Source organism: Arctopsyche grandis, chromosome 1 (assembly GCF_051622035.1).
Source record: "Arctopsyche grandis isolate Sample6627 chromosome 1, ASM5162203v2, whole genome shotgun sequence".
NCBI classification, from domain to species: Eukaryota; Metazoa; Arthropoda; class Insecta; order Trichoptera; family Hydropsychidae; genus Arctopsyche; species Arctopsyche grandis.
Window position 1 is genome coordinate 3,119,598 of NC_135355.1, and position 24,520 is coordinate 3,144,117.

General features: G+C 34.8%; 1 protein-coding gene across 1 annotated transcript; it reads right to left on the bottom strand.

Moving 5' to 3' along the window:
- Nucleotides 1-16,708: 16,708 nt before the first annotated feature.
- Nucleotides 16,709-22,480, bottom strand: LOC143919454 (uncharacterized). The gene is made up of 2 exons (XM_077441780.1): nt 22,324-22,480; nt 16,709-21,853 (listed from the first exon to the last, which is right to left on the bottom strand). Exon 2 carries the CDS (start codon nt 21,782-21,784, stop codon nt 16,817-16,819), a length of 4,968 nt encoding a protein of 1,655 aa, XP_077297906.1. The 5' UTR covers nt 21,785-21,853; nt 22,324-22,480; the 3' UTR covers nt 16,709-16,816.
- Nucleotides 22,481-24,520: the final 2,040 nt, after the last annotated feature.

Consider the following 24,520-nt stretch of genomic DNA (forward strand, 5'->3'; position numbering starts at 1 on the left):
TTCAGCAATTTGTTTTAATGATAATAACTAACCAAATCAAAGCCTTATTATTTTCGCTGGCTTAGCTTAGTTAATGTAATAATTAGTGGTTCGGGTTTGTCTTCGGTTCATTGCCATAATTCATTTGAACATAGATTTACTTTTCTAATAATAGTGTTGGATTTAAAACTTCAAAGATGCCAGTAAAAAAATTAGATAAATAACCTTCACATTTTAAAATGTTCAATTTATTCATAGTTTGATGCAAAAACTCCTTTCAACGCATACATACAAATATGTATATAAGAGAATAATCCTAGCGCTATTTACAAATGCAATTCTCCAATTTATAAGCAAATATGTTGAGTTTTTAATGAAAGTGGATCTATCAATGCTACATAAAGACATACAATATCATAATTATATTGGCTATTATAATTACTATATTGTTTTTTTTATGATTATGTATAAATGTATTTTTGTCTACGTATATACATATGTTTATATTTATTTTTCTTTCTCTTTTTTCTTTTATAAGACATTCCCTTCTTTGTTGTTTTTTTATAATTTGTAATTATTATTAGTTGTTTGTGTATATATGTATATGTTTTGTTTTTGTTATGTCTAATTTCTTTAGTTATTGTTTTGTTTCTTTTCTTTTCTGTTATATTTTTGACCATTGTGGCGCATTAGGAATTCCTGTAATGCTACAATGGTCCAAACTTTGAAATAAATAAAATAAAATAAATATCATTACCATGAATCAAGACAAGCCAATGGAATCGCACGTGGTCTATTTGAGAATGATTTTCTGAACTATGAACTTATTTATCGTTTTTTATTATTTTTATTTTATTTTATTGTTACAATCAATATACACTCGTCATTACAGATCGCTCCAATGCGACGAGTGTACGATAACGGTCAGAAATACAATAATATATATACAATCAGAATACATAGCATATGACAATTAATCAGTACAGAAATAATAATAATAGAGACATCTATGGATTATTTTTAGATTTTTGTGTACAATTATTATTACAATTTTAATACATATAATAAACACGAAATTATAGAGATGTCTATAGAGATATATATAGATTACTGTGCATAATTTTTTTACAAATTACACACACAGATTTTTAAGCAATGATCAGATAAAATTGGCAAACTCTGATAGAGAAAGGATCGATTTGGAGTCACAAAACCCCCAAACCTAACCAGCAGTTTGACGAGGACTCGAACCTTCGACCTCAGTGGTGCTAAATATATACGCTACCATTAAGCTAAACTGCTGGCTCATATAGACTTGGTAGTGTTTTGTGTATTATACTAACATATTTCAATTGTGCTTTGAATTTTTTTTTCTCAAATATTCTTTGTTTAACAATACCTACCTGGTAGTTCACCTTGTTCTAAAGATTAGCTCTTTTCTTGCATGCTTTTTCGCAAGCTTTATACCTAACGGGACGTGTCGAAGTGTTGGAAGCGATAAAAAGCTCTCGGCACAAAAGAAGAAGCTGTTCTACCGACGAACGGGGTAGCCGTTCCATCTACATACATATATGTATATATTCCACCCACTGAACCACCCCCCAGCCACCCCCTGCCGATTCGAATTTGAAAGTCGAATAGGTCGACGGTGAGAGCGGCAAGCAAACGAGCCACGAATCAAACATTATTGATTGCACAAAAGAAGCCAGCCAGCGTTGAGCGTATTTCACATTTGAATTATGATTTTTCCCCGATGCGAATTTTCCCCGCCTTTCCCTCCTTTTGAAGCCAAAGAAAATATGTATGCGACCCGGGCGGGGGTTTCACACCCCCTCTTTTACCCCAAGCGCGACGGGAAATTGAATGCCAATGGTGAGCAAATCGCCCTTCCGCCGATCAAAGTTACACTTGTTTTCCTCCGAACCGGGGTGGGGTGGGTTTCCACAAATGAGGGGTCGTCCTGATTGCGGGGGTGGCTTCATTCGGGGCGACATTCGGCATAACTTATTGATACGACGGTGTGGAAATATTGCCGACCGATTGTCGACTGGAAAAACAAACCTAACGATGGATTTTCCGAATCCGAGAAAGAAAAACACCCTGCAGGCTTTACTTTTCCACAGGAAAATGTGGAAAAGTAGGGCATAGGCTTCTTGTGTCTATATTAAATCATTTGCACACATAGTCGAACTTGCTTTTATACGAAAAAAGGCTTAAGCTTAGGGCCTCAAAATTCAAGGACCTCCAAACGAGATGTATCGTCAAGTAAATAAATATTCAAAGAAAAATAAATTTTGAAACACGGATCTCTAGAAGTATAAACATAATAACATATTCTTCAATTATCAGTAAGTGAATTTAGCTATTTTTAAATTTCAACCAACCTTTTAAGTTACGTTAATTTAAAAATATTGAAAAAACAGCAACCACTTTAATTTGCGAATTGACTGATTAAACATAATTGGAATTTACTTGGGAATTATTAAAAAAGTTTTTTTTTATACAAGTTACCCATTTGTTATTAACATGACATCTATTGTTATCATTGTATGTAAGTACATATGTAAGTATTATTCAAGCCCAATTATATCAAACATTACAATCTTCATAGACAATTTTTTGCTGTATTTTTAAATATTAACAAATTACATGATGCTGTAATGTCAAATTATGCGATAAATAGATAAATTGGCAAAGATTGAAAAGAAACGATCGACCTTGGAGTCACATGTCCAAGGTCAGGCCAGCAACAAAGCCAGCAATAGAACCCGTGACCACATAACCGAAAGCATTACATACTAACCATTGATCTATGTTGCTGGTTGATTATATTGTATGTTCATTAAAAATAATAATTTGGGCAATGATTATTGTAATATTGTTACATTCCAAATTCAGCATTTTACAAATTGAATTCAACATTTTACATATCAAATTCAATATTATTCAAATCGAATTCAACATTTTACAGATCAAATTCAAAACTTTACAATTCAAATTCTACCATAAGCAATGCATGATTTAAATTGTTTTTATGATTTTATGTCAATGAAGCTTACGATGATTCCGAATGTTATATGTAACCTTTAGTATCAAAACTAACAAATTCATTTTCATAATTTTGAATTAATCACGAAAAACATTTTATCATTAGGCTTAAGATTACTATAAAAACAAAAAATTCAGTCGTACTAAAAGTTATCTATTTGTTTGTTTTCCATTTTAAAAAAAAGTATGTGGGAACCAATTTTTTATTTTTATTTTGGAAATATCTTGTTTTGAGTGTGGGGATCCTCACATATAAAATAGCTTAGGGCCTCTCTACATTTAAATCAAGCCCTGTTTTGCACATCAGTCTTAACCCATGCGATAGTCATTGGCCATTTGGATTAGAGTAACCAATTATTGTGACGTAGCGTAAGAGTAACGTGAGATTTTGATTGTTTGTATTTACATAGTAGTTTCAATTTTTATTTATAATTTATTCCAAATAACAAAACTAAAGGTTTTGCACTTTTATTATTATTTTTAACAGATTGCCATGTTCAGTGTGTAATGGAAATTATCGGCATTGAAGTTGGCGCTCGTCAAAATGATATTTGCAACTTCAAATGGTGATTACTCCCACTATCTTACTACTTATTGCAACATATCTAGTTCAAAATTGAAGCTCTGGAACTAAACATTTGGTATTTGAAATAAAAGTTAAGAACAAATCATTTTATTTGCATTTTAATGAAGAAACTGTCTATCGTTGAATTCCGGACGGCGACTAGTACGGTGAAGTTATACACAAATAGTCAAGAATATATTACATACAAACATATAAAATATGATGTAGAGTCTGATGGAGAGCCTTATTGGTTTATTGCGGGCAATCGAGACGGTCTTGAATTAGGAATATTGCAAAAATAATACAGTTGGCACCGAATCAGCTCGGGAACTTTTCGATTACCCGCACTTCTATCGAGTATGTTCTAAAGTTGCGGTTTGTCGTCCAAGTTTCGGGTGTTTCCCAACATGGTTCTGCGGGGGCAGCTGTAATAAGTTGAAGGGTAGCTCATCGGTATTCCAAGGCGAATTCATCGACTTAGCAAAGTGACCAGGAAGCTTGAAGATTCGGGTTTTATTTACCCGAGGCTTATGCGGACTTCGGACAGGGCTAAAGCCCATCGAAAAGCTCTCCAAGTCTAATATAAAGTAATCACAAAAATATACCCTATACATTTCTTTGGGTGTAAAATTGAGGGTTGTTTCAAAGGTGTTCATTCAACGGGGTTTTACAAATGTGTGTGTGTGTGTGTGTATTATTATTTGACGATAAACACTACCCTAAGTGTGACGTCATTAATCTCAATGAATTCCGGCAAGAGCGAATCCTCATGAATAAATGCATGGACAACGTTGCACCGAGATAGAACTATGCGTTTGTATATTTTATGCATTCGAGGGTGCAATATTTTCACTTTGCAATGCGGAGCAAAATCAATACGCAAATATTGATATGAAAAAATATTACAACACAATCGAAAAAAGTTGTTTTGAATTTGTATCATACAAATACGTCAAAATATGACATTTTGACCTGTCTATATTTTATAAAATTACTATACATTTTCAGCATTTTAATCAATAATAAAAAATCGGTAATCAATAATAATTTATTTATTTAATAGTTTTGGACCATTGTGGCATTACAGGAAGAACCTAATGCGCCACAATGGCCTACATTTGAAAAAGATATAAAAACATGATATAAAAACAAGTAAACTGTAAATAAAGGAAAAAAGCAAAAGCAGAAAACATGGTAAAATAAAATAATAAAAAAAGTAACAAAAGGAAAATAATACATCATTCAGAGAGAAAAAAAAAATAACAAAAGTGTAAAAATTAAAAATAAAATCCATAAATCCCATTCTTTGTTTACACTGAGCAAAATTAAAATAGTATATAAAAATGTACAAAAGAGAAAGAAAAAATAAAATAAAATAAAACAAAATATGAATAAAAAATAAAATCACAGCGAGGCCCAAATGGAAGAGAGTAGATTAAGATTCCACTCATTCATCACATTCAAATTAAGAAAGTAATGATGAGCGCAGGTTACCAGATAAATATGTTAAGATAATATCCGACAATCTACGCTCCCCAAGGTGGAAAATATCACATTCAGGGACAGCAGCAACGATTTCATTGAGAAGTCGAATAGCTCTTGGAATAGGAGCCATTCGAAAAAGAACTGTGCGAGCAGCAGGTACAACCATTAAATGATGATGTCTACCACGCACATAATTATTAGGGACATAAAGTCCCAACTGTTCCAGCAACAACGGGCATGACGTATTACCACGCAATAGCTGGAGAACGAAACGAATTAACGAGAAGTTTCTCCGAAGTTCAAGGGAATTATACCCAAGCATGCCCAAAAGGAAAGGAGTAGGATAGAGATATGGGTAGTACCCATACTCTTTCTTATAAAGAAAACGAAGAAATGCTTTTTGCACTTTTTCTATAATAAGAGAGTAGTTTGCTTCATGCGGATTCCACACAATTGCATTATACTCTAGCTTACTTCTAACAAGCGAGTTGAAAAGCAAGCGAGAAGACAAGGGGTTGGAGAATAATCTAGCATATCTCAAGACAAATCCAAGTCGACGAAAGGAAACGTCAGCGATTGTCTTGATGTGGTTGTGAAAGGTGAATTGAGGATCAAAAGTGATACCCAAGTCGACCATTGATTCCACGCGCTTCAACAATACGGATCCAATGGAATATCCGTGACAATAGAGCGAATTCGCACGTCCATAACTCATAATAGCACATTTACTAGTATTCAGTTCAAGCCCTAAACTGGAACTGAACTCTAAAACAGCGTTAATATCAGCTTGAAGGAGAGAGGCTTGCCTCTCATCCTTAACAGCAAAGAATAGTTTAACGTCGTCAGCAAACAAGAGACATGAAGCATTGCGTAGTACTTTTGGGAGGTTATTAATGACTATTGTAAATAGTAAAGGGCCTAAGGTGGACCCCTGAGTTACACCAGATCGCGTAAAAAATGAAGGAGATTCATAAATACCATATCTAACAAATTGCTTCCTATCACTAAGATAAGAAGCAAAGAGTTTAAGAAGACGTGGAGAAAAGCCCACTTCAGCTAATCTGATCATAAGAGCGTCATTGTTGACAAGATCAAATGCTTTTCGAAAGTCAAAGTAGGCTACATCAACTTGTTGTCCACGGTCAACTTTAGACATGGTATAATATGAAAAGCAGGCAAGATTAGTGGTAGTGGAACGACATGGTGAAAAACCATGCTGCTCATCACACAACAATCTTTTGAACTGCAAAAGAATCAAACGGTGAAGGATATTATCGAAAATTTTGGGAATAGCCGAGATGATAGCAATAGGTCTGTAATTTTCAACCTCATTTTTAGAGCCACTTTTATGAATGGGAATGACTCTAGATAATTTCCATTTTTCAGGATAATTACCAGAATCCAGAATAAGGTTAAAAATAAACTGAAGAGGCTCTAAGAGCGAATTACAGCATGCCTTTAATACGTCAGGGGGCACACCGTCAGGCCCAACAGACCCTTTCAGCTTCAAAATTGCTATCCTAACAATAAATATCCAACTAATAATAATTCAAACCATTTTTCTTTTCCTTTTTTCGATTTTACAAATTCCAACATGGATAGTCTGAAAATATTTAAAATGTAATAATAATAATGAATATATCTAATATAATTTACTTTTAATACCACATAACGCAAACACTAACTGCTGACTAAAAGTCTTTTAAATTGATATTTATTCTATTTACAACAATAAATTACACTTAAATATTGTATGTATATAAATTGAAATTCAATACAGTCTACCACATTCAATTTATTCTTATTTATTTATTACTTTACTTTATTAGTAACTAGTTGTTTTATCCGGTTTATTGCTTTTAAATACATAAATAAATGATAATAATTTAAATAATAAATAAATGATAATAATTTAAATAATAAATAAATAATAATAATAAATAATAAATACATATCTAGCGAATTTTAAAAGTCAAAAATATTTTTTTTTCTTTAACTATTGTTACGTACGCCGCGGATTAAGCGAATAGAATCCCAGAGACTATGTGACCGTTCAAGGGTTATCTGTTAACGGATTAACTAAGTGCTTGCACTTAGACCAACGAATATCTGTTATCGGATTAACTAAGTGCTTGCACTTACTTCCAGGATTATATCTGGACTCTAAGTGTATTTAGGCTGAACAATGACCGTTATTAGTCCTTTCTCAGAATTGGTACAGGGAGACCCAATGTCGTGGAAATACATATCCGAATACGTGACTATACAACAGGTAAACAGATTAGACGTCCTGAGAGATCTACCCTTTATAAGGTGGTACGTAGGCGATATCAGGTCATTCTGGACTGAGCACTGCCAGTGCGTGTATCTTCTTAATCATCAATAAATGCTGTGAAACGACTAAGGCCTTTGACTTGGATCCTCCACCCACCCCTTCGCAACACTATCATTGAGTAAAAAATGTATCTATATTGTAACGTATACTAAACAGAGCCGCCGAGTAATTGCGATCGGATTAGGACGGGTAGCGTCCTGAGAGACCGTGTGACCGGGGTTTTAAGGATTAGCGACAAGCTAAGTGCATGAAACAAAAATTCTCATACCGTGGGAATACATATACGAATACGTGACTATACAGTAGGTAAACAGATTAGACGTCCTGAGAGATCTACCCCTTATAAGGCGGTACGTAGGCGATATCAGGTCATTCTGGACTGAGCACTGTCAGTACGTTTATCTCCTGAATCATCAATAAATGCTGTGATACGACTGTTGGCCTTTTACTTGGATCGTCCACCCACCCCTACGCAACAATATATTATATCGATGTGTAAAATTTTTTTTTTTAACTTGTTATAGTCAATGTTAATATTCAAATAGTTGTTTTACCCGGCTTCGCTCAGTGTTTGTAATGTAAACAGCTTAAACATGGCGAATCTAATACTAAATATTCAACTGGTTGTTTATTAAATTTATTTGAATCGAAAAAAATATAACATTCAACCAATTGAATTGACGTCATAGAACGTTCCCAACCAAAGATACTTAAATACATATATACATACTTACATACTTACGTACATATAAAGTCTCTTTTGATATTATATATTAGATTATTAATTATTTATTACTATTTTTAAACTATTTTTATCCATGGCAGGGGTTATTGGCCGGGGTTCAGGAGTTTTTTGGCCGGGGGGTATGTGTCCGGGGGGTACATGTCCGGATACGATGATAAACGTACAATTTATAGCTAAAATTAGGTATTAAGCGTATATACATACATACATATAACAGTTGGGCTGAAAAGTTCGTAGGCTAGCATAGAAAAAATCTTTTTTTTTGTTAGAATTTGATTTTATTATTCAATATAGTTGCCTTCGAGGGCGATACAACGATTATAGCGGTCATACAATTTTTCGATACCATTTTTATAGTACGATTTGTCTTTAGCCTCAAAATAGGCTTCAGTTTCGGCGATTACCTCTTCATCGGCGCAAAATTTCTGTCCAACGAGCATCCTCTTGAGGTCTGAGAACAGGAAAAAGTCGCTGGGGGCCAGATCTGGAGAATACGGTGGATGCAGAAGCGATTCGAAGCCCAATTCATGCAATTTTGTCATCGTTTTCATTGATTTGTGACACGGTGCATTGTCTTGATGAAACAGCACTTTCTTCTTCTTCAAATGGGGCCGTTTTTCCGCGATTTCGTCCTTCAAACGCTCCAATAACGCTACGTAATAGTCGCTGTTTATGGTTTTTCCCTTTTTAAGATAGTCGATGAATATTATACCATGCGCATCCCAAAATACTGATGCCATAACCTTGCCAGCCGACTTTTGCGTCTTTCCACGCTTTGGAGTCACTTCATCACGTGCAGTCCACTCGGCTGACTGTCGATTGGACACCGGTGTGAAATGATGGAGCCATGTTTCATCCATTGTCACATATCGACGCAAAAATTCGGGTTTATTACAATTGAACAGCTCCAAACACTGCTCAGAATCATCAATTCGTTGTTGTTTTTGGTCGATTGTGAGCTCGCGCGGCACCCACTTTGAACAGAGCTTTCGCATACCCAAATATTCATTCACGATATGTCCAACACGTTCCTTTGATATCTTTAGGGTCTCAGCTATCTCAATCAATTTCACTTTACGGTTATCCAAAATTATTTTGTGGACTTTTTTGATGTTTTCGTCGGTAACAGCCTCTTTGGGGCGTCCACTGCGTGCATCGTCCTCGGTTCTCATTTCGCCTCGTTTAAACTTAGCAAACCACTTCTCAACGGTTGATTTTCCTGGTGCAAGGTCCGAATAATGTTTATCAAGCCAAACCTTGGCTTCAATAGTATTTTTTTTCGCCGAAAAACAAAGCTTTATTAACACACGAAATTCCTTTTTATCCATTTTTTCAAACTAATAAAAGTTGCTTCACTCAAAATGCTATAACTCACAAACTAATAGTATGACAGCTGTCAAATTTATACACGTGTCTTTTTAAGGTTAGGGCTAACTAAAAATCATATGGATTTAATACTAGTAGCGCTATCTATGTGTCAGCCTACGAACTTTTCAGCCCACCTAATGTGTATGTCAACGATGACATAATCTTGCAAACTAATACGATGAGTGGTTCAATCGATAATAAAAAAACAATATAGAGGATTCGGTTCAATTATGCGACGTTTAATAATAGAACCACCCTCATTTAGTCCCCAGAAAATCCACAGACAAGTCCCCCTGGAATTCGCCGTGGACGTAATCGCATTTCGATCTCACCGGGTTAGTTTTAAACGTTAAGTTCGTCCAGACAGGGAGACAGGTTCTCGGGACCCGAGCCGTGATTACATCTGGAACAACCCTCACGTATACACTCGGCGAGTGACGGGGTTGTTCCCACCCCCTTTCACAGGCCGCTCGAGGATAACGGGGTGGCAATTAAACGCGCTTAAGCATCCCAGGCCACAAACACCGCATCCAATTACCACGTAATGGTCGTACAAGTGGGTGCTGACCCGTCGGCCAATCCTATCGAGGTCGTTAATCGCGGGTCAAATGGCCGCAAAAACCGATTCGATGAGATATCGGGATCGAACCTGAGTCAATCGTGCGTGAAAGCTCGCGTGAAAAAGCCTAAAGGGTTGCAAAATTCCGGCATTGGATTACGAACCCATGCTCGTCATCAAAACTGTCTCGGAACTGCGATTATACAGGTTGGATTCGAATCAGCTTATAATAATATACGACGTGCTAGCCTTTAAATGCTCGTACTCCATTGAAGTTTATAATTTTTTACAGATCTTAATTAATATCTAGAAGACCGAACTATACTGGACAATCATCCCCCAATAGTTTAATCATTTTCATTTATAATAAGTCACTCTAAAGGTCTGGCCGCACTATGCGTCAAACGAACGATCCGACACTTCACAACAGTGTGCGACAATATTAGGTAAACCGCACTTGAATGACAGCGATGGGTGGAGGATCCAAGTAAAAGGCCAAAGTCGTTTCACAGCATTTATTGGTGATTAAGGAGATACACACACTGGCAGTGCTCCGTCCATAATGTCTTGATAGGTCGCTTAGGGCATCTTCAACGTCCGGTTACTTCCCTATTGTTTAGGCATGTACCCGGATATGTATTACCACGACACTCAGTCCCACGCTATCGGTCACTTCTGAGAAGGGACCAATAGCGGCCAATTCGGTGGCCATTGTTTAGCCTACTTGCACTTAGTCTGGAGATAATCCTTGAAACCAATTATAACGGTCACACATACTCTGGGATGCTACTCGGCCTAATCCGATTGCACTTACTCGGCGGTGTACGCAACAGTATATTTGGTATGCCGGAAGAAGAACAATCGAGAAAAATCAAAAGATTATGGATACATGCTATTTCAAAGTCACGATGTGAAGAAGGAGAATAATTGTCGCAAGGCAACCCCCAGTCAACGACACTTGCGTCACGTCGCGAACGACACCTTGCGTCAAAGTTGGTCGGAAAGTCAACTTTGACGCACGGTGTCGTTTTACGTCACGCGACTGTCGCGCAGTGCGCTATGTCTCATACAATTTCATACAAACAATAATTGGCCGTGTACTGTTGTGAAGTGTCGGATCGTTCGGTTGTCGCATAGTGCGGTCAGACCTTAAGTCGACACTATAGCTAACCATACAATTCGGGCATACATATGTACATATGTATATACATTTACATATAATACGTTAGGCCGGAGCAAAAAATAGCCTTGTAAAAAAAAGTTTTTTAAAAACAAACCTCTTTTTTAGTTTTGTATATATGTAATATAAAGATATATAAATTATTATTTTGAATAAAAATACCAATAATTTTATTTTACTGCCGCCATCTATGTATAAAACTAAAGACTACATAAACGTCACCCAGATTTCAAATTTGCAAACTTCACACTCATCTTAAACGATATTTTTTCTCTATCGTAATGGCGGAGGATCCATTTACTTATATTGATGACCAAAATGAGCAATATGGCAAAGTATGAAACGATCGGATAAGAGGGAATTGTTTCCTGAATTGTAATCGTAAGTGAAACGTAAAGGAGGTTTGTAAAAAACGCGAATTTTGGATTTCCATCGATGAATCTAGTGGAAAATTTTTTCATTGTCTTATTTAATATTTGTATTATATTTCTGTACTACTGTATGATTATCAAACTAATTGGATCCATCGGCTTTGCCACCTTTTTCAAGTATTCTTAAACAAAAATAAATAAATAAATTAAAAAATCCTTATATTATAAAAATTTGATATTTCTGATAAAATTAAGCAATTAAAAATTTTATTCGGCCAAACGTCCGTCAGCCCAGTGTCCATTCAGTCAAGTGGCCGTCGGTCAAGTGTCCATTCGGCTAATAGTCCGTTAATTTTTTTTTGTTCTTGGCAACACAGCGACATTGAATTCTTGTTTATCAGTCAAAATTAATCAGAGACAGAGTTGTCTTTTGTATCAACTTTACCGTGTTGTGTCGTGCTGCAGCAGTCGACGGCCGTACAGTGCGGTCAGACCTTAAGAGGGCTGGACAGCAGCGCCTTGTCCATACAAACGTACTTTACTTCTCCCTTCCTCAATTATGGCACTAGAGAAATTATTTTTTAATATGCTATGGATATCCACCATTGGGGTGCATCTATCGTTTTATTTTTTTGATTAATTATTTTTTATAGGAGCTAGGAGCCGCCAAACATCTATAAAATCGCCTCTTTTTTACACCCACGAAACGAGTCCAGCGTGCTTATTTAACGGTCGATTTAAAAAAAAATACGCCGATAGATGCACAGAAAGTATCTTTCTCATACCGATGATGAAATTTTTTTAAAAATTGGTCTAGTTTTGGAGGAGAAAATAGGAGAATACGAATCCTCGATTTTGTCAATTTAAAATACGTTTTATCTGGTCGAAACGCAACTGTCGCATTCACTCAATATATATATTGTCGCATTCACTCAATATATACATACACTCAATATATATATCGAAGAAAGGAATGGTAACAAAATTAAGGTTTCGGGTGTACAGCCCTCTTAAGAACCCAAATTTCGTCACACGACAAAATCGAAAGCGAAGTAAGAAGAGGCTTATAATAATAAAAAAATGGTAATTGACAATAGTGAATAGTTTTTTGTACATAAAGCATCGTTATTTATAACAAACAAAAAATCAGATGCCACTCAAGGGAAAAAATTCCAATGATAAGAAATCGTCACATGATCGACCGTTGCAGGGGCGGGGAGAAGGGTGAAGATGGCGAGAGGGGTAGTATGAGATGGGGAGGGTCGCAGTCCCGGTGAGCGCCCTCCCTGCCGTTTTATTACGGGCCAACGTTATTATGTTATGGAAGAACTCCGAGCAGAATGGCAAGAAAAGATAACAAAAAGCCGATTTGGCCCGCGAAATATACGTATATTCGCTGGCGTGCGAGAGGGACGCGCGAAGAAGCTCCCGCCCAGGGCGGCGTGCCCTGCCGCCCCCCCTCGCCCCACTCCTTCAGCCTCCAGTCTGTCATATGCTGGATTTCGCTAAGGACGATTTGTTTCGTCCTTTCGTCGCGCGCACACATTTCGCACTATAAAACTCGATGGGGTAAGCGTAATCCGAAGATGTTTTTCTCGGGGGCGCCATTGCCGATTTAGCATAAGCGCCGAACGCAGACGTGTCATTTCTGCCTTGCTTGACAGGATCAATGCGCTGATGTTTGCTTGAAAAATATCCCCATCGTACTATATGTATTATATACCTATATTAGGTAACAGTGCCAGTGTCCGTCAGGTTGAGAGCCTTCCGGACAATTTGAAGTATTTAATTTTCACATGTAACATGCTCACAAATCTGTAGTCAAATTAAACAATTAAAATCTGTCAAAACTAGTGAAGGGCGGAAAGTCAAACAAACGGGGCTACTTGCTGGCTACCTTAACACTACTACTTAAACCCTCCCTCACCGAAGTGGGGTATGCAAGTGCCCCAATTTTTACGTTTTTCGTAATAGCTACATATGTGGTTTTCAAAGCTATACACTCTATATTTCTTGTATTCCTAGAATGAACTAGAAGACATTTATTTTAATAGATTTTGTATGATTTAGAAAAGGGGTGCATCGTAAAAAGATACATTTATACATTCCTACGTTCCAAAGTATGTATAATTTAAAGGCGGTAGCGATAAGTCATGTTTTTGACTGTTCGCTTGCATATCTCTGAGAGAATCTCGCTCCAGAACTCTATTCCTGCCTATTCGGGCCAGAACTAATGTGCTTGATGACTCACCCCTTTCAAGAGCCATTCGACTATTTAACCTGCTTTCTGGGAGCCTTGATGTTTTTACTTCATCATACAGTTCTGTCAGGCAGCATATTTTAAATGACTTCTAGCTACATACATATTTACACATGTTGTTTTCATTTTGTAATTTTATTATTTAGCATAATGTGTATGTATGTTGGTTTTATCTTTATTTATATATGTATGCTATTTTTTATTTTTATATATATATATATATGAGTAATTTATCTTTATTTATGTGTATTTATGTGTTTATGTGTATATGCATATATAATGTTTGTATGTTTTTGGATGTATGTAATGTATGTGTATGTGTATATGTATATGTGTATGTATGTATATGTGAATATATATATATATATATATATATATATATATATATATATATATATATATATATATATATTTATATATATATATATATATATATATATATATATATATATATATATATATATATATATATATATATATATGTGTGTGTGTGTAGGTGTGTATGTATGTACATATATGTATATATGTGTATTTTTATATTTATGTATGTATGTATGTGTATTTGTGTATACGTGTAAGTGTTTGTGTATATATGGATGGTGTACATATATGTTTATATAATTGTCTTTGGCCAGGAAGGTGCATTGGGTTTACCTGTTAGGCCTTCTTGGTGTAAATTAAATAAAAAAATAAAAAATAAAATAAAATATTCTTGTTGATCGATGAATCAATGCAGGAGAAACAGAGAGCTATGTTTTCGTAAGCTATTGTTTTTGTCGCATTTGGCGCGTGGGTATTGAGTCATGCAGTCGCCTGTTGGACTTACCTTTGTGCGTTTGCGTGTTGATTCTAGAAGTTAGTTTTCAATACAAAAATAATCAAAAACATGCTATAGGACTAAAACTTTTTTATGTTGATGTATAAAATGAGAAAATTCTATTGAGAAAATCTGTATTTTGACTAAAAAATACTGGGGTCTTACTCGGCCCCGGTTCGGGACACTCGTTTGATCTCAACGCTCCGTCCTTCAAAGGTTAAACAATGAAAATTTGACAAAACGAGTGGGGGGGGGGGGGGGGCGGAAAGTCAGACAAACAAGGCTACTGGCTAGCTGAATACTATTACTTTAAATACTTTAAACTGATAAAAGCAATCCGAAACTGTAGAAATAGATTGAGGAGTGTAAGAAACACTCCTCTAATCGCTTTGATGAAATTTTGCCATTCTGGGAGGTTTGGCTACCGATAAAGATTCCAATTGACTTAATTCCAAAATCGACTTAGCATACTCAATTAGAATCTTTGGAAATCTCTCAATTGGAAAATAACGACAAGTATCAACATGCAAACGCACAAAGGTAAGTCTAACAGGCGACTGCATGACTCAATAGCCACACGCCAAAAGCGACGAAAACAATAGCTTACGAAAATATAACTGTCTCTTTCTCTCACATTGATTCATCGATCAACAAGAATATGCAAGCGAACAGTTAAAATCATGACTTATCGCTACCACCTTTAAATCATACTTTGGAATGTAGAAATGTATAAAGTATTTTTTTACGATGTACCCCTTTTCTAAACGATACAAAATCTAATAAAATAAATTTCTTGTCAATATATATAAACCTTGTAAAAACAGTAAACTTAACATCGCGAATTTCTTGGAGAGTGGTTTGAGTGTTAAAAAAAATCAGTTTTTCCTGCATCTGCACTAATACATAAATATGTACATGTTGTCACGTTCCAGGGGTTGTTCTATCACAAGTTAGAAGAAATAAAAATAATTCGTTTTAACACTGAATCTTATACCGGGTTGAAACGATGCGAGTAGTTTGGACCAAGTAACTTGAACGTACAAAACGTTAAAAAACGATTGGATTACCTGCTGCCACGCTACGAGTAGCTTCCAAATTACTCGCATCGTGTCAATCCGATGAAAAATTTAAATATTTATGTTTAAAATGAGCAAAATTTAGATACATATACGACAAGTAAGAAGTATGAATGTTCGTCAGGTAATTCTCAATGAATATACACACGTGATTGAATATTTATATTTATTATATAGATAGATACAAGGATCTTATGACGAATTAAGAATGAAAATGAATCAAATGTACTTATTTAATATTTGTCATAATATAAAAAATGCGATCGGTCAGTCCTATTAAATCAATTTAGTTTATTTATATTTACTTTAAAATATATTAGAAACTTTCGTGCTTTTCTTTGGCGACAATTTAAATGCACATTTTATAAAACAAATGCGTTTCATAAAATTTGTGTGAATTAAAAAATATATTATATAATTAAAAATAATACTGTACAATTAAAAAATATTTTCTAATATATCAAAGCAAAAACAGCAATACAAAAAAAATATGATTAGATTATAAAACTAAAGAACACTAATAAATTATGTTTAATATAATATTTGCAAACGTAAAAAAAAGTAATATTATATTTGTACACTTAAAAAAATAATTATAAATAAATAAAAAATATTTTATTTATTTATTAAGACTTGATCATTTGAAAAACTAGAAATTAATTTAATTTCATTATCGAATGCGGGCATTTGATAAGTTATCATTACAACAGAAAAATATTATGCAGCCTAAAATGAATGAAATGCGCATTAACCCATCCTATTTGCGCATCTCGCATATACTCACTTACGTGACGTTGACACGTCTCTTGAGTGTTATAATGACCAAGCACAATATTTTTAATTTTAATTTAATGTTTTCTAACTGCGCACTTTTAACTATTAAAAGATAGAATTTTTTTATTTGTTTTATATTTCAATTAAAATATTTCTCAATGTGAAAATTTCTATGGAACAGAAATAAATTTATTTAATGCACAAATGATTCGTTCTAAGTAGCAAAGTTATTTTTTTAAATGCACCGATAAATATTATCTCTTTTCTTTTAAATATTCTACAACTTTAATTCTACTTTTCTCAATGGCACTCTGCAGAGGTGTGTTTCCGCGATCGTCCGTGGCGTCAATGTCGGCCCCGTTGCGTATGAGCAGCGCAACAATTCCAACTCTGCCTCGCGCCGCGGCCATATGCAATGGCGTCCTTCCACTATTATCTCGCACGTTCACATCGATATTATCAAGCCTTTGAAAAATATCCACCACTACTGGATATTGCAAATAAACAACGGCCACATGTAAAAGCGTCCATCCAGTCTTATCCAACTTCACAGCACCAAATCTAGACATCAACGCTATCATATTAAAGTTCGGAGATTTGAGATTTTTTGGGATTACCATGTAGTATAAAGGCGATCGTTCGTACACATCGACAATGTCGACGTTTGCACCTTTTTTCAACAGCAAATCGACGAATGGAATCGAATTTTTTGTAAATTTGTGCAAGGCAGTTCGACCTAGCTTGTCACGTGCGTTGATTTCAGCACCACGTTGTATCAACATTTTAGTCAAGTTGTATTTACTTTTTTCTACAGCATAGTGCAGTGGAGTACAATCGAATTTATCTGCAGCATTGAGATCAGCACCGTTTCGAATGAGCAATTTGGAAATTTCTTCAAGCTCGTTTGTCAATACAGCCCAATGAAGCGGTGTACGATGATTAACATCAATGATATTAGGTTCGATTCCTCGTTCGAGGAAAAAAATGGCAGCAGAAATATTTGCACCGATCACGGCAATGTGTAATAATGATTTTCCATTGTTATTCACGCTTGTGATATCAAAACCGAGTCTTTCAATTACTTTAAGCTCAATATTGTTGCATTTGTGGGCAGCACAGTGAAGCAACGTGTTGCCATCGAAAGTGACAACTTTTGAATCAGCACCTTTGTCGAGGAGAATCATCATTGTTTCTAAATTTCCACACAATGCAGCGTGGTGAAGTGGTGTAAGACCATCTTTATCAGTCACATTCAGATCAATTTCTTGTTTTAAAATGAGTTCCAACATCTGATGGTTGCCACTTTTCGCTGCCCAATGGAGCACTGTCTCATTCTTTTGATTGCGAACGAGTGCGAAATTTTTGCATTGTTTTAAAATTGATTCGAATAAACTGACTTCGTTCGTTGCTACTGCATAGTGGAGAAATGTATCGCCGTTTTTATTGACCATGTTTGTGTCTGCTCCTCTTTCCAAAAGAAGCTCAACTGCTTTATAGTTACAGCATCTGATCGCGTAAAATATTGGTGTTTCACCGTGATTGTTTGGTATATTTAAGTCAACATTTTCGTCTAAAAGCAATTGAAAAATTTCGATATTTACATTTTTGACAGCGTAATGAAGTAACGAGAAGCCATCTACATCGCAAATGTTCAGATTGACTCCTTTATTTAAAATCGATTTAAATCGTTCAACTTCATTGAATTCAACAATCGTATGAATGACGGTATTTTTGTGTTTATTGGTGATGGTTGGATCGGCTCCATGTTCCAAAAGTAAATTGAACATTTCAGGTTTTCGAACTACGATGGAGCGACACAGTGCTGTTTCACCATCGATATTGGTCATATTTAAATCAGCACGATCCAAAAACACTTTCAGTGTTTCAATGTCGCCATGTTCAACAATATCGAATAGTGATGTGTTGCCTTTTTTGTTACGTATGTTTGGATTGGCCCCATAGTCCAGCATCAGTTCGATTAAATCATGTTTACGCCAGCGAACGGCTATCATAAAAGGCGTGTCACCATATTTATCAGGTTCGTTTGGGTCAAATCCTTTTTCTAGTAGAATCTTTGAGGTTTCAGTATATGAAGATACAAAGTGCAGTAATGTTTTGCCGTCGTTACTTCTTAATTGCTCATCTGCTCCGTTTTCCAAAAGAACATTGATGACTTCAATATTTCCACGTTCAAAAGCAAAATGAAGTGGAGTTTGGCCTCTAATGCTTCGTTGGTTTACACAAATTTTGCAATCAATAAGGTATTTGACAACCCTTGCGTCAAATTTATTTACCGCAATATCCAAAGCCATTCTTCCCTCAAATTTTGACGATAGCAAATTATAGTTCGTTTCTTTGGCATTTTTGATTATTTCGATAAATTCATCAGAGTTTTTCGATTTTACTGCATGCTTCAAACGAGCATGAAAAACATAGTAATCGTTGTTCTTTGGCACGAGAATCTCGACTGTATTTGGATGTCCTCCCAATATTGCATAATCGAGAGCGGTTTTACCATCTATAGTTTTCACTTTGACCAGTTTATTGTCTTTGTCGATTAGATATCGTACAATATCCTCACGGCCCTTCATAGCAGCGTAATGTAATGATGTTCTCATAAATCTATCTGAACATAAATCTGCACCAAGTTCTGCTAAATATTTAACGACATGTAAGTTGTCCGCCAGTATCGCTTTTATTATTGGTGTTTCCAAAGTTAAATTATTATTTTCAATGATTGTATTGTCTTTCAAGTGTTTTAATATGTTGGAGACGGCAACGGAATCATTTCGACAAGATGCCAATAGATGAAGAGGGGTATTTCTCTGCGTGCCATATTGACATTTGTAAAAAAAATCTTTTACTAATCCAGGAAAATCGGATGAATGTTCCCAAACACTGACGATGTGTTCTTCTAATTCAAGGTTTTCCAAAAGTTTTAACGAGCACTTCAATACAACTTCTTCATTTTTATTTTGTCGAAGTTTCATTCTCGTGACCTCCTGCACAAGACGATGAATGTTTGCCATTCTGTTAACATCTATACTTATCATAGAGTATAATTCGAGTAATTCCACAGCATCCCATATTAAATTTACATCCTCCTCTAATATTGTAAAGATTTGCTCTATGGGAATATGATCAGGAGACAAGTAGCCCATAATTTCGAATATAGAGATCGCCAACTTTCCACAATCTTCATTTTCTTCGATATTTTGAAGTGTGATTGTCCATGTCGTAGTAACCGTTTGATTGTAAATATCATCGGTTTTGTTAAAGCCCTCGTTCAGTATCTTCTCCTTTTGCTCCCTATATAATATTAGATAATCGTTTACCGTGAAATTTCGAACTTTTCTCTTTTTGCTGTTTTGCTGTTGGATATATCCAACGGCTTGTTTCAATCCCAAGGGGAAGTTTTCTAATAATTTCATTAGCGTTACAAGATCTTCTTTATATTCATTTACTAACGCATCCTCCAAGAAATTCATAGCTTCTTCATCACTAAATATATTCAAACGAATCACTTCAATTTCACCCTTATCTCCCACTTCCCAATCTTGCCGTCTAGAATTTATCAAAGTGTATATAAAATTGCTTTCAGAAACATCGTCAAAAATAAAGAATTTTATGTCACCATATTTTTCGACATTATCGAATATCATTAACGTTTTTCCAGTTTCGTTAAAAACTCTGTAAATGTTTTCCACGACCACCTTCATGTCGCGCTCTTTATCTTTCTCGTCTTTTACATCAATTTTTAGATGTCGTGCCAACTCTTTAAAAGATTCCAATATTGCATCCTGTTTTTCAGAGTCAATGAAGATTATGTTTGAATAATAGCTATCGTATTCTTTGGCATACATCTTGGATAATTCAGTCTTACCTATTCCACCCAAACCGACAATCGATGCTGTCTGAGAAATTATAGTTGTTTTACGTTGGTTTAGTGCTTTGTGGATTTTACTCAGTTCTGCGACTCTTCCAGTGAACAATTTCACCGGTTTCTTCAAACGAAACAAAACGCGAGGTTTCTTATTCTGTTGATCAATCAATTCATGTTTAAAACTATCAAGTTTTTCACTAACTTCTACAACCTTCATCTTTAAGTCTTCGTGATTTTCTTTGGTGTCCTTTTGTGCCAATAAAAACATTTCGAAAGCTCTCTCTCCATAGCTTTCAAAAAGGTTTTTTAATAATTCCATGTCTACTGAGAATTCAGTTTGTAATATTTCTACCGACTTGGAGATTCTGCTTGTGACTGCTTTATCATCATCGTCATCGATTTTTCTCAGAACTGAATCGTATTGTTCATCATAGAAATTCGTATGTTTTAAACACCTTGGAAATATACAAGCATCTTCACAGTTTTCTGCAAATCTATATTTAACCAACGGTTTAAATCCACATAGATCTTCATCAGATAAACTAAGACGAAAGCCGTATTTTTTATGATTAGACTTTTCTCTTACATATACTTCAAAATCTTCAGAATCAGCGCTTTCGCGTATAATTCCGACTTCATCGTATAGATTCCCTGTATTCCAGTCGTCGTGTAATTTGTTACAATATTGACAGATGTATTGAACATCATATCCAGGTTTTATGAGCTTCTTATGAATGGAAATAAATCCACCTATCTTTTTCGACTTAGATTTACCGCTGAATACTCTTTGAGCTGTTTTCTCAAATTCTGGCTTAGACTTTGGTAACTGAGGTGTGAAGATTTTTTTTGCTTTTTTCAAGAACTTGTTTTCGTTCGAAGGCGAATCCTCTTCTTCTTTTATGAAACTGTTAATATACCTATGAGCTGCATCTTTACCCAATCTTTGCATTGCTTTTGACAATCCACGCGTCGAAGTAACACCACCAAATTGAAATTCTAAACATTTAAACACGTCAAAAGCAATCTTCACAAATTCACGTCTTGCCTTCTTTTCACATTTCTTAAAGTCATATACTAAGTTGTAGAATTCCAAAGATTTGTTTTTATAAATGACTTGCAACGGTTTTTCTAGTGACTTAAGCAATGGCTTTGCTTTCACACCTGCTACGACGATTGGTAATTCTGAAAAGATTTCTATGAGTTTTCCTGAGTTTTCCACATTACCTTCTAAAATGTCATAATGGTGTGTCAATATCCCTTCAACCTCTGCGACAAAACACCTGGTAAAGTGGAACAATCTTTCCTGGAGATCGTATGACGTATTTTCAATGTTAGCCATAGTTTAGGGTTTATGTTCAGTTTAAAGCTGATAATCCTTTTTCTATCTTTCACAGCTCACCTCTCATTACTGCAAAAATATAGCTTTTTAATTATTTTACATATTTGTACTTTTTTGAAACCGGCTTACATACCATAGTAGATATATCGTAATTCCATAAAATAAAAGGTAAAAAGTGAGAGTAGATCTACACATAATATAATAAATAGGCCACTATATTTAACTAAATTAAACAAATCCACTATTTTATATTTTAATACGTTTACTAAAAATAAATGAGCAAGATAAACCAACTCCCACTTGAGCCTCTCAACTATGCATATAGTAATCCAAGGTCAATAACATCAAATATTTATATACATACGTACATATTACATTATCATATACGTATGTATGTATGGATATATGAACCAATATATGTACTTGAATGAGTATATAATATAATCAAGCCGTTTTAGGTTATGTATAGTACATAAAGCTAAGCAAATCTTTCAATTCGAAAATTTAAGCAATTACATCGAAAATTATGTAAACCGTACCTCAAACATTCAACTAAAATTCCCATTTTTAAAATGTGCGCTTTCACTTGTAATAATGACAACTTGTGTACATATATGTATGAATGAATGGCTTGTGTATACGCATCAGCTCACGACCGCACCCAGAAGATAAACAAGGAGTACAAAATATGTATACAAATGTAAAACAAGGCATGGTCCAAATAATTAAATATCCAACCATAATAGCAAGTTTTGAATGCAATTTTATTTAAAATTTTCTGCCAATCTAAATTTATCTAAATCTAAATCTTCACAATTCGATAAAATAATAATCACAATAGATCATCCTAAAATCAACTATAACATGATTTTAAAATTTTATCTTTCACCGAAAATTGTAATCTATTTTTTCAATCATACAATTTAAATTTGATTTGGATAATTAAATTTTCAAATGCATATTTAAATTTTCGTTTTCAAATGCATATTTAAATACGCGTTTTCAAAAGCCAGCAGAGTGGCTTAATAGTAGCGTGTATGCTTAGCACCAAGTAATCAGTGGGTTCGATCCGCCATACTGCTGGTTAGATTTGGGGGTATTTGTGACTCCAAATCGATCGTTTCTTATCAGAGTTTGCCAATTTTATCTGATCATTGTTGAAACGGTTCCTCGAAATTGGCAAAAAATCATCTTTACTGTTGTCACAAATCTTCTGTATTTATTGTGTGTATAAAAATTATTTACAAAATTTAAATCCATAGATGTCTCAATGGATTAACTCTGTAATTAATTAATTGTTATTTCGCGTTCTTCAATTTCTGGAAATACAGTGATTTATTTAATAATAAAATGCTACATTGTTTGTAATTAATTGTCCAGGAAGGAGTATTGGGGTCTTCCTGTCAAGCCTTCCTGGTATATATCTAAGTAAAAATAAATTTAAATATTGATTTTCAAACTCATATTTAATATCGAGGACCTGAAACGTTCCCTTGTGTGCTCCCATTGTACCGGTATTCGTCTCTTACCTACAAACAAGATCAAATAAGAGGTTAGTAAAAACAAAACTACATGCCCTATTTCATTTTCAAAATAAATAAATAAGATTCGGAAAAATGAAAACATGTCAAAATCTAAGCACAATAAAATAAAACAAAAAACGACTTAAATCCTAGATTCACAAACAATAAGGCAAAGATGCGTCAGGATTCTTCAGAAGACGTGTGAAATGTTCGAGTCTGAACACTACATGATTTTATTGATGTATTCGACGTTCACTTGTTGATTTTTGCATACGCGATATTGAGCGAGCAATTATTTAAATAAATATTATGTGATGTTTTTGATCTCTCTTTATTTTGCCACGCCACACGCTGGACGGATGATGGGGATAGGTACCTAAATTGCCCCTCGAAATTGTGCCCAAAAATCGATAATCGATTATCAAAACAATCATTTTATGATAAAATATATACATATATTATAACCAGCAGCGAGAACTAGTGGTTAGCATATTATATTAGCCAGAAATATGGCTCAGTGGTTGTGTTTATGTTTAGCACCAAGAGATTATTGGATTCGATCCCGGGCTAATCTTTACATAATACCGCCGGTTATACTTGGATATTTGTAACTCCGAGTTGATCGTTTCTTAACAGAGTTTGCCAATTTTATCTGATCATTGTTGAAGCGGTTCCTCAAAAATTGGCAAAAAATCATCCTACAAGCTGTCACAAATCTTCTGTATTCAATGTATGTACAATTTGTAAAAAAATTATGTACAAGTCTAAATCCATAGATGTCTCAATGGATTTACTAATTAATTGTTAATTTCGTGTCCTTCAGATTCTCGAAATGCAGTGATTTATGTAATAAAAATGCTGCATTGTTTGTAATTAATTGTCTAGGAAAGCGCATTGGGGTCTTCATGTAAAGCCTTCCTGGTATATATATAAGTAAAATAAAAAAAAACATTATGCTTTCTAACAAAGTGGTCACGGGTTCGAGTCCCATTATTGTCTGCTGGCCAGACCTTGGTTTGTGATTCCAGGTCTATCGTTGAAATGGTTCCTGTAAAATTGGCATCTATTTCTAATCTTTCTTGCAAAACTCCAGTTATCAGCGGCTTGAGGTTCACAAATTAAAATAAAATGCTGCAAAAATTTCTCCATAGATGTCACTGTGGATGATGTTTGTATGAATTTGCGTTGTGTAAATGCTTGTATTGATCATATT

What these genes read in the sequence shown, in the direction of transcription:
- LOC143919454 (XM_077441780.1), bottom strand. Translation starts at nt 21,784, where the DNA reads ATGGCTAACATTGAAAATACGTCATACGATCTCCAGGAAAGATTGTTC.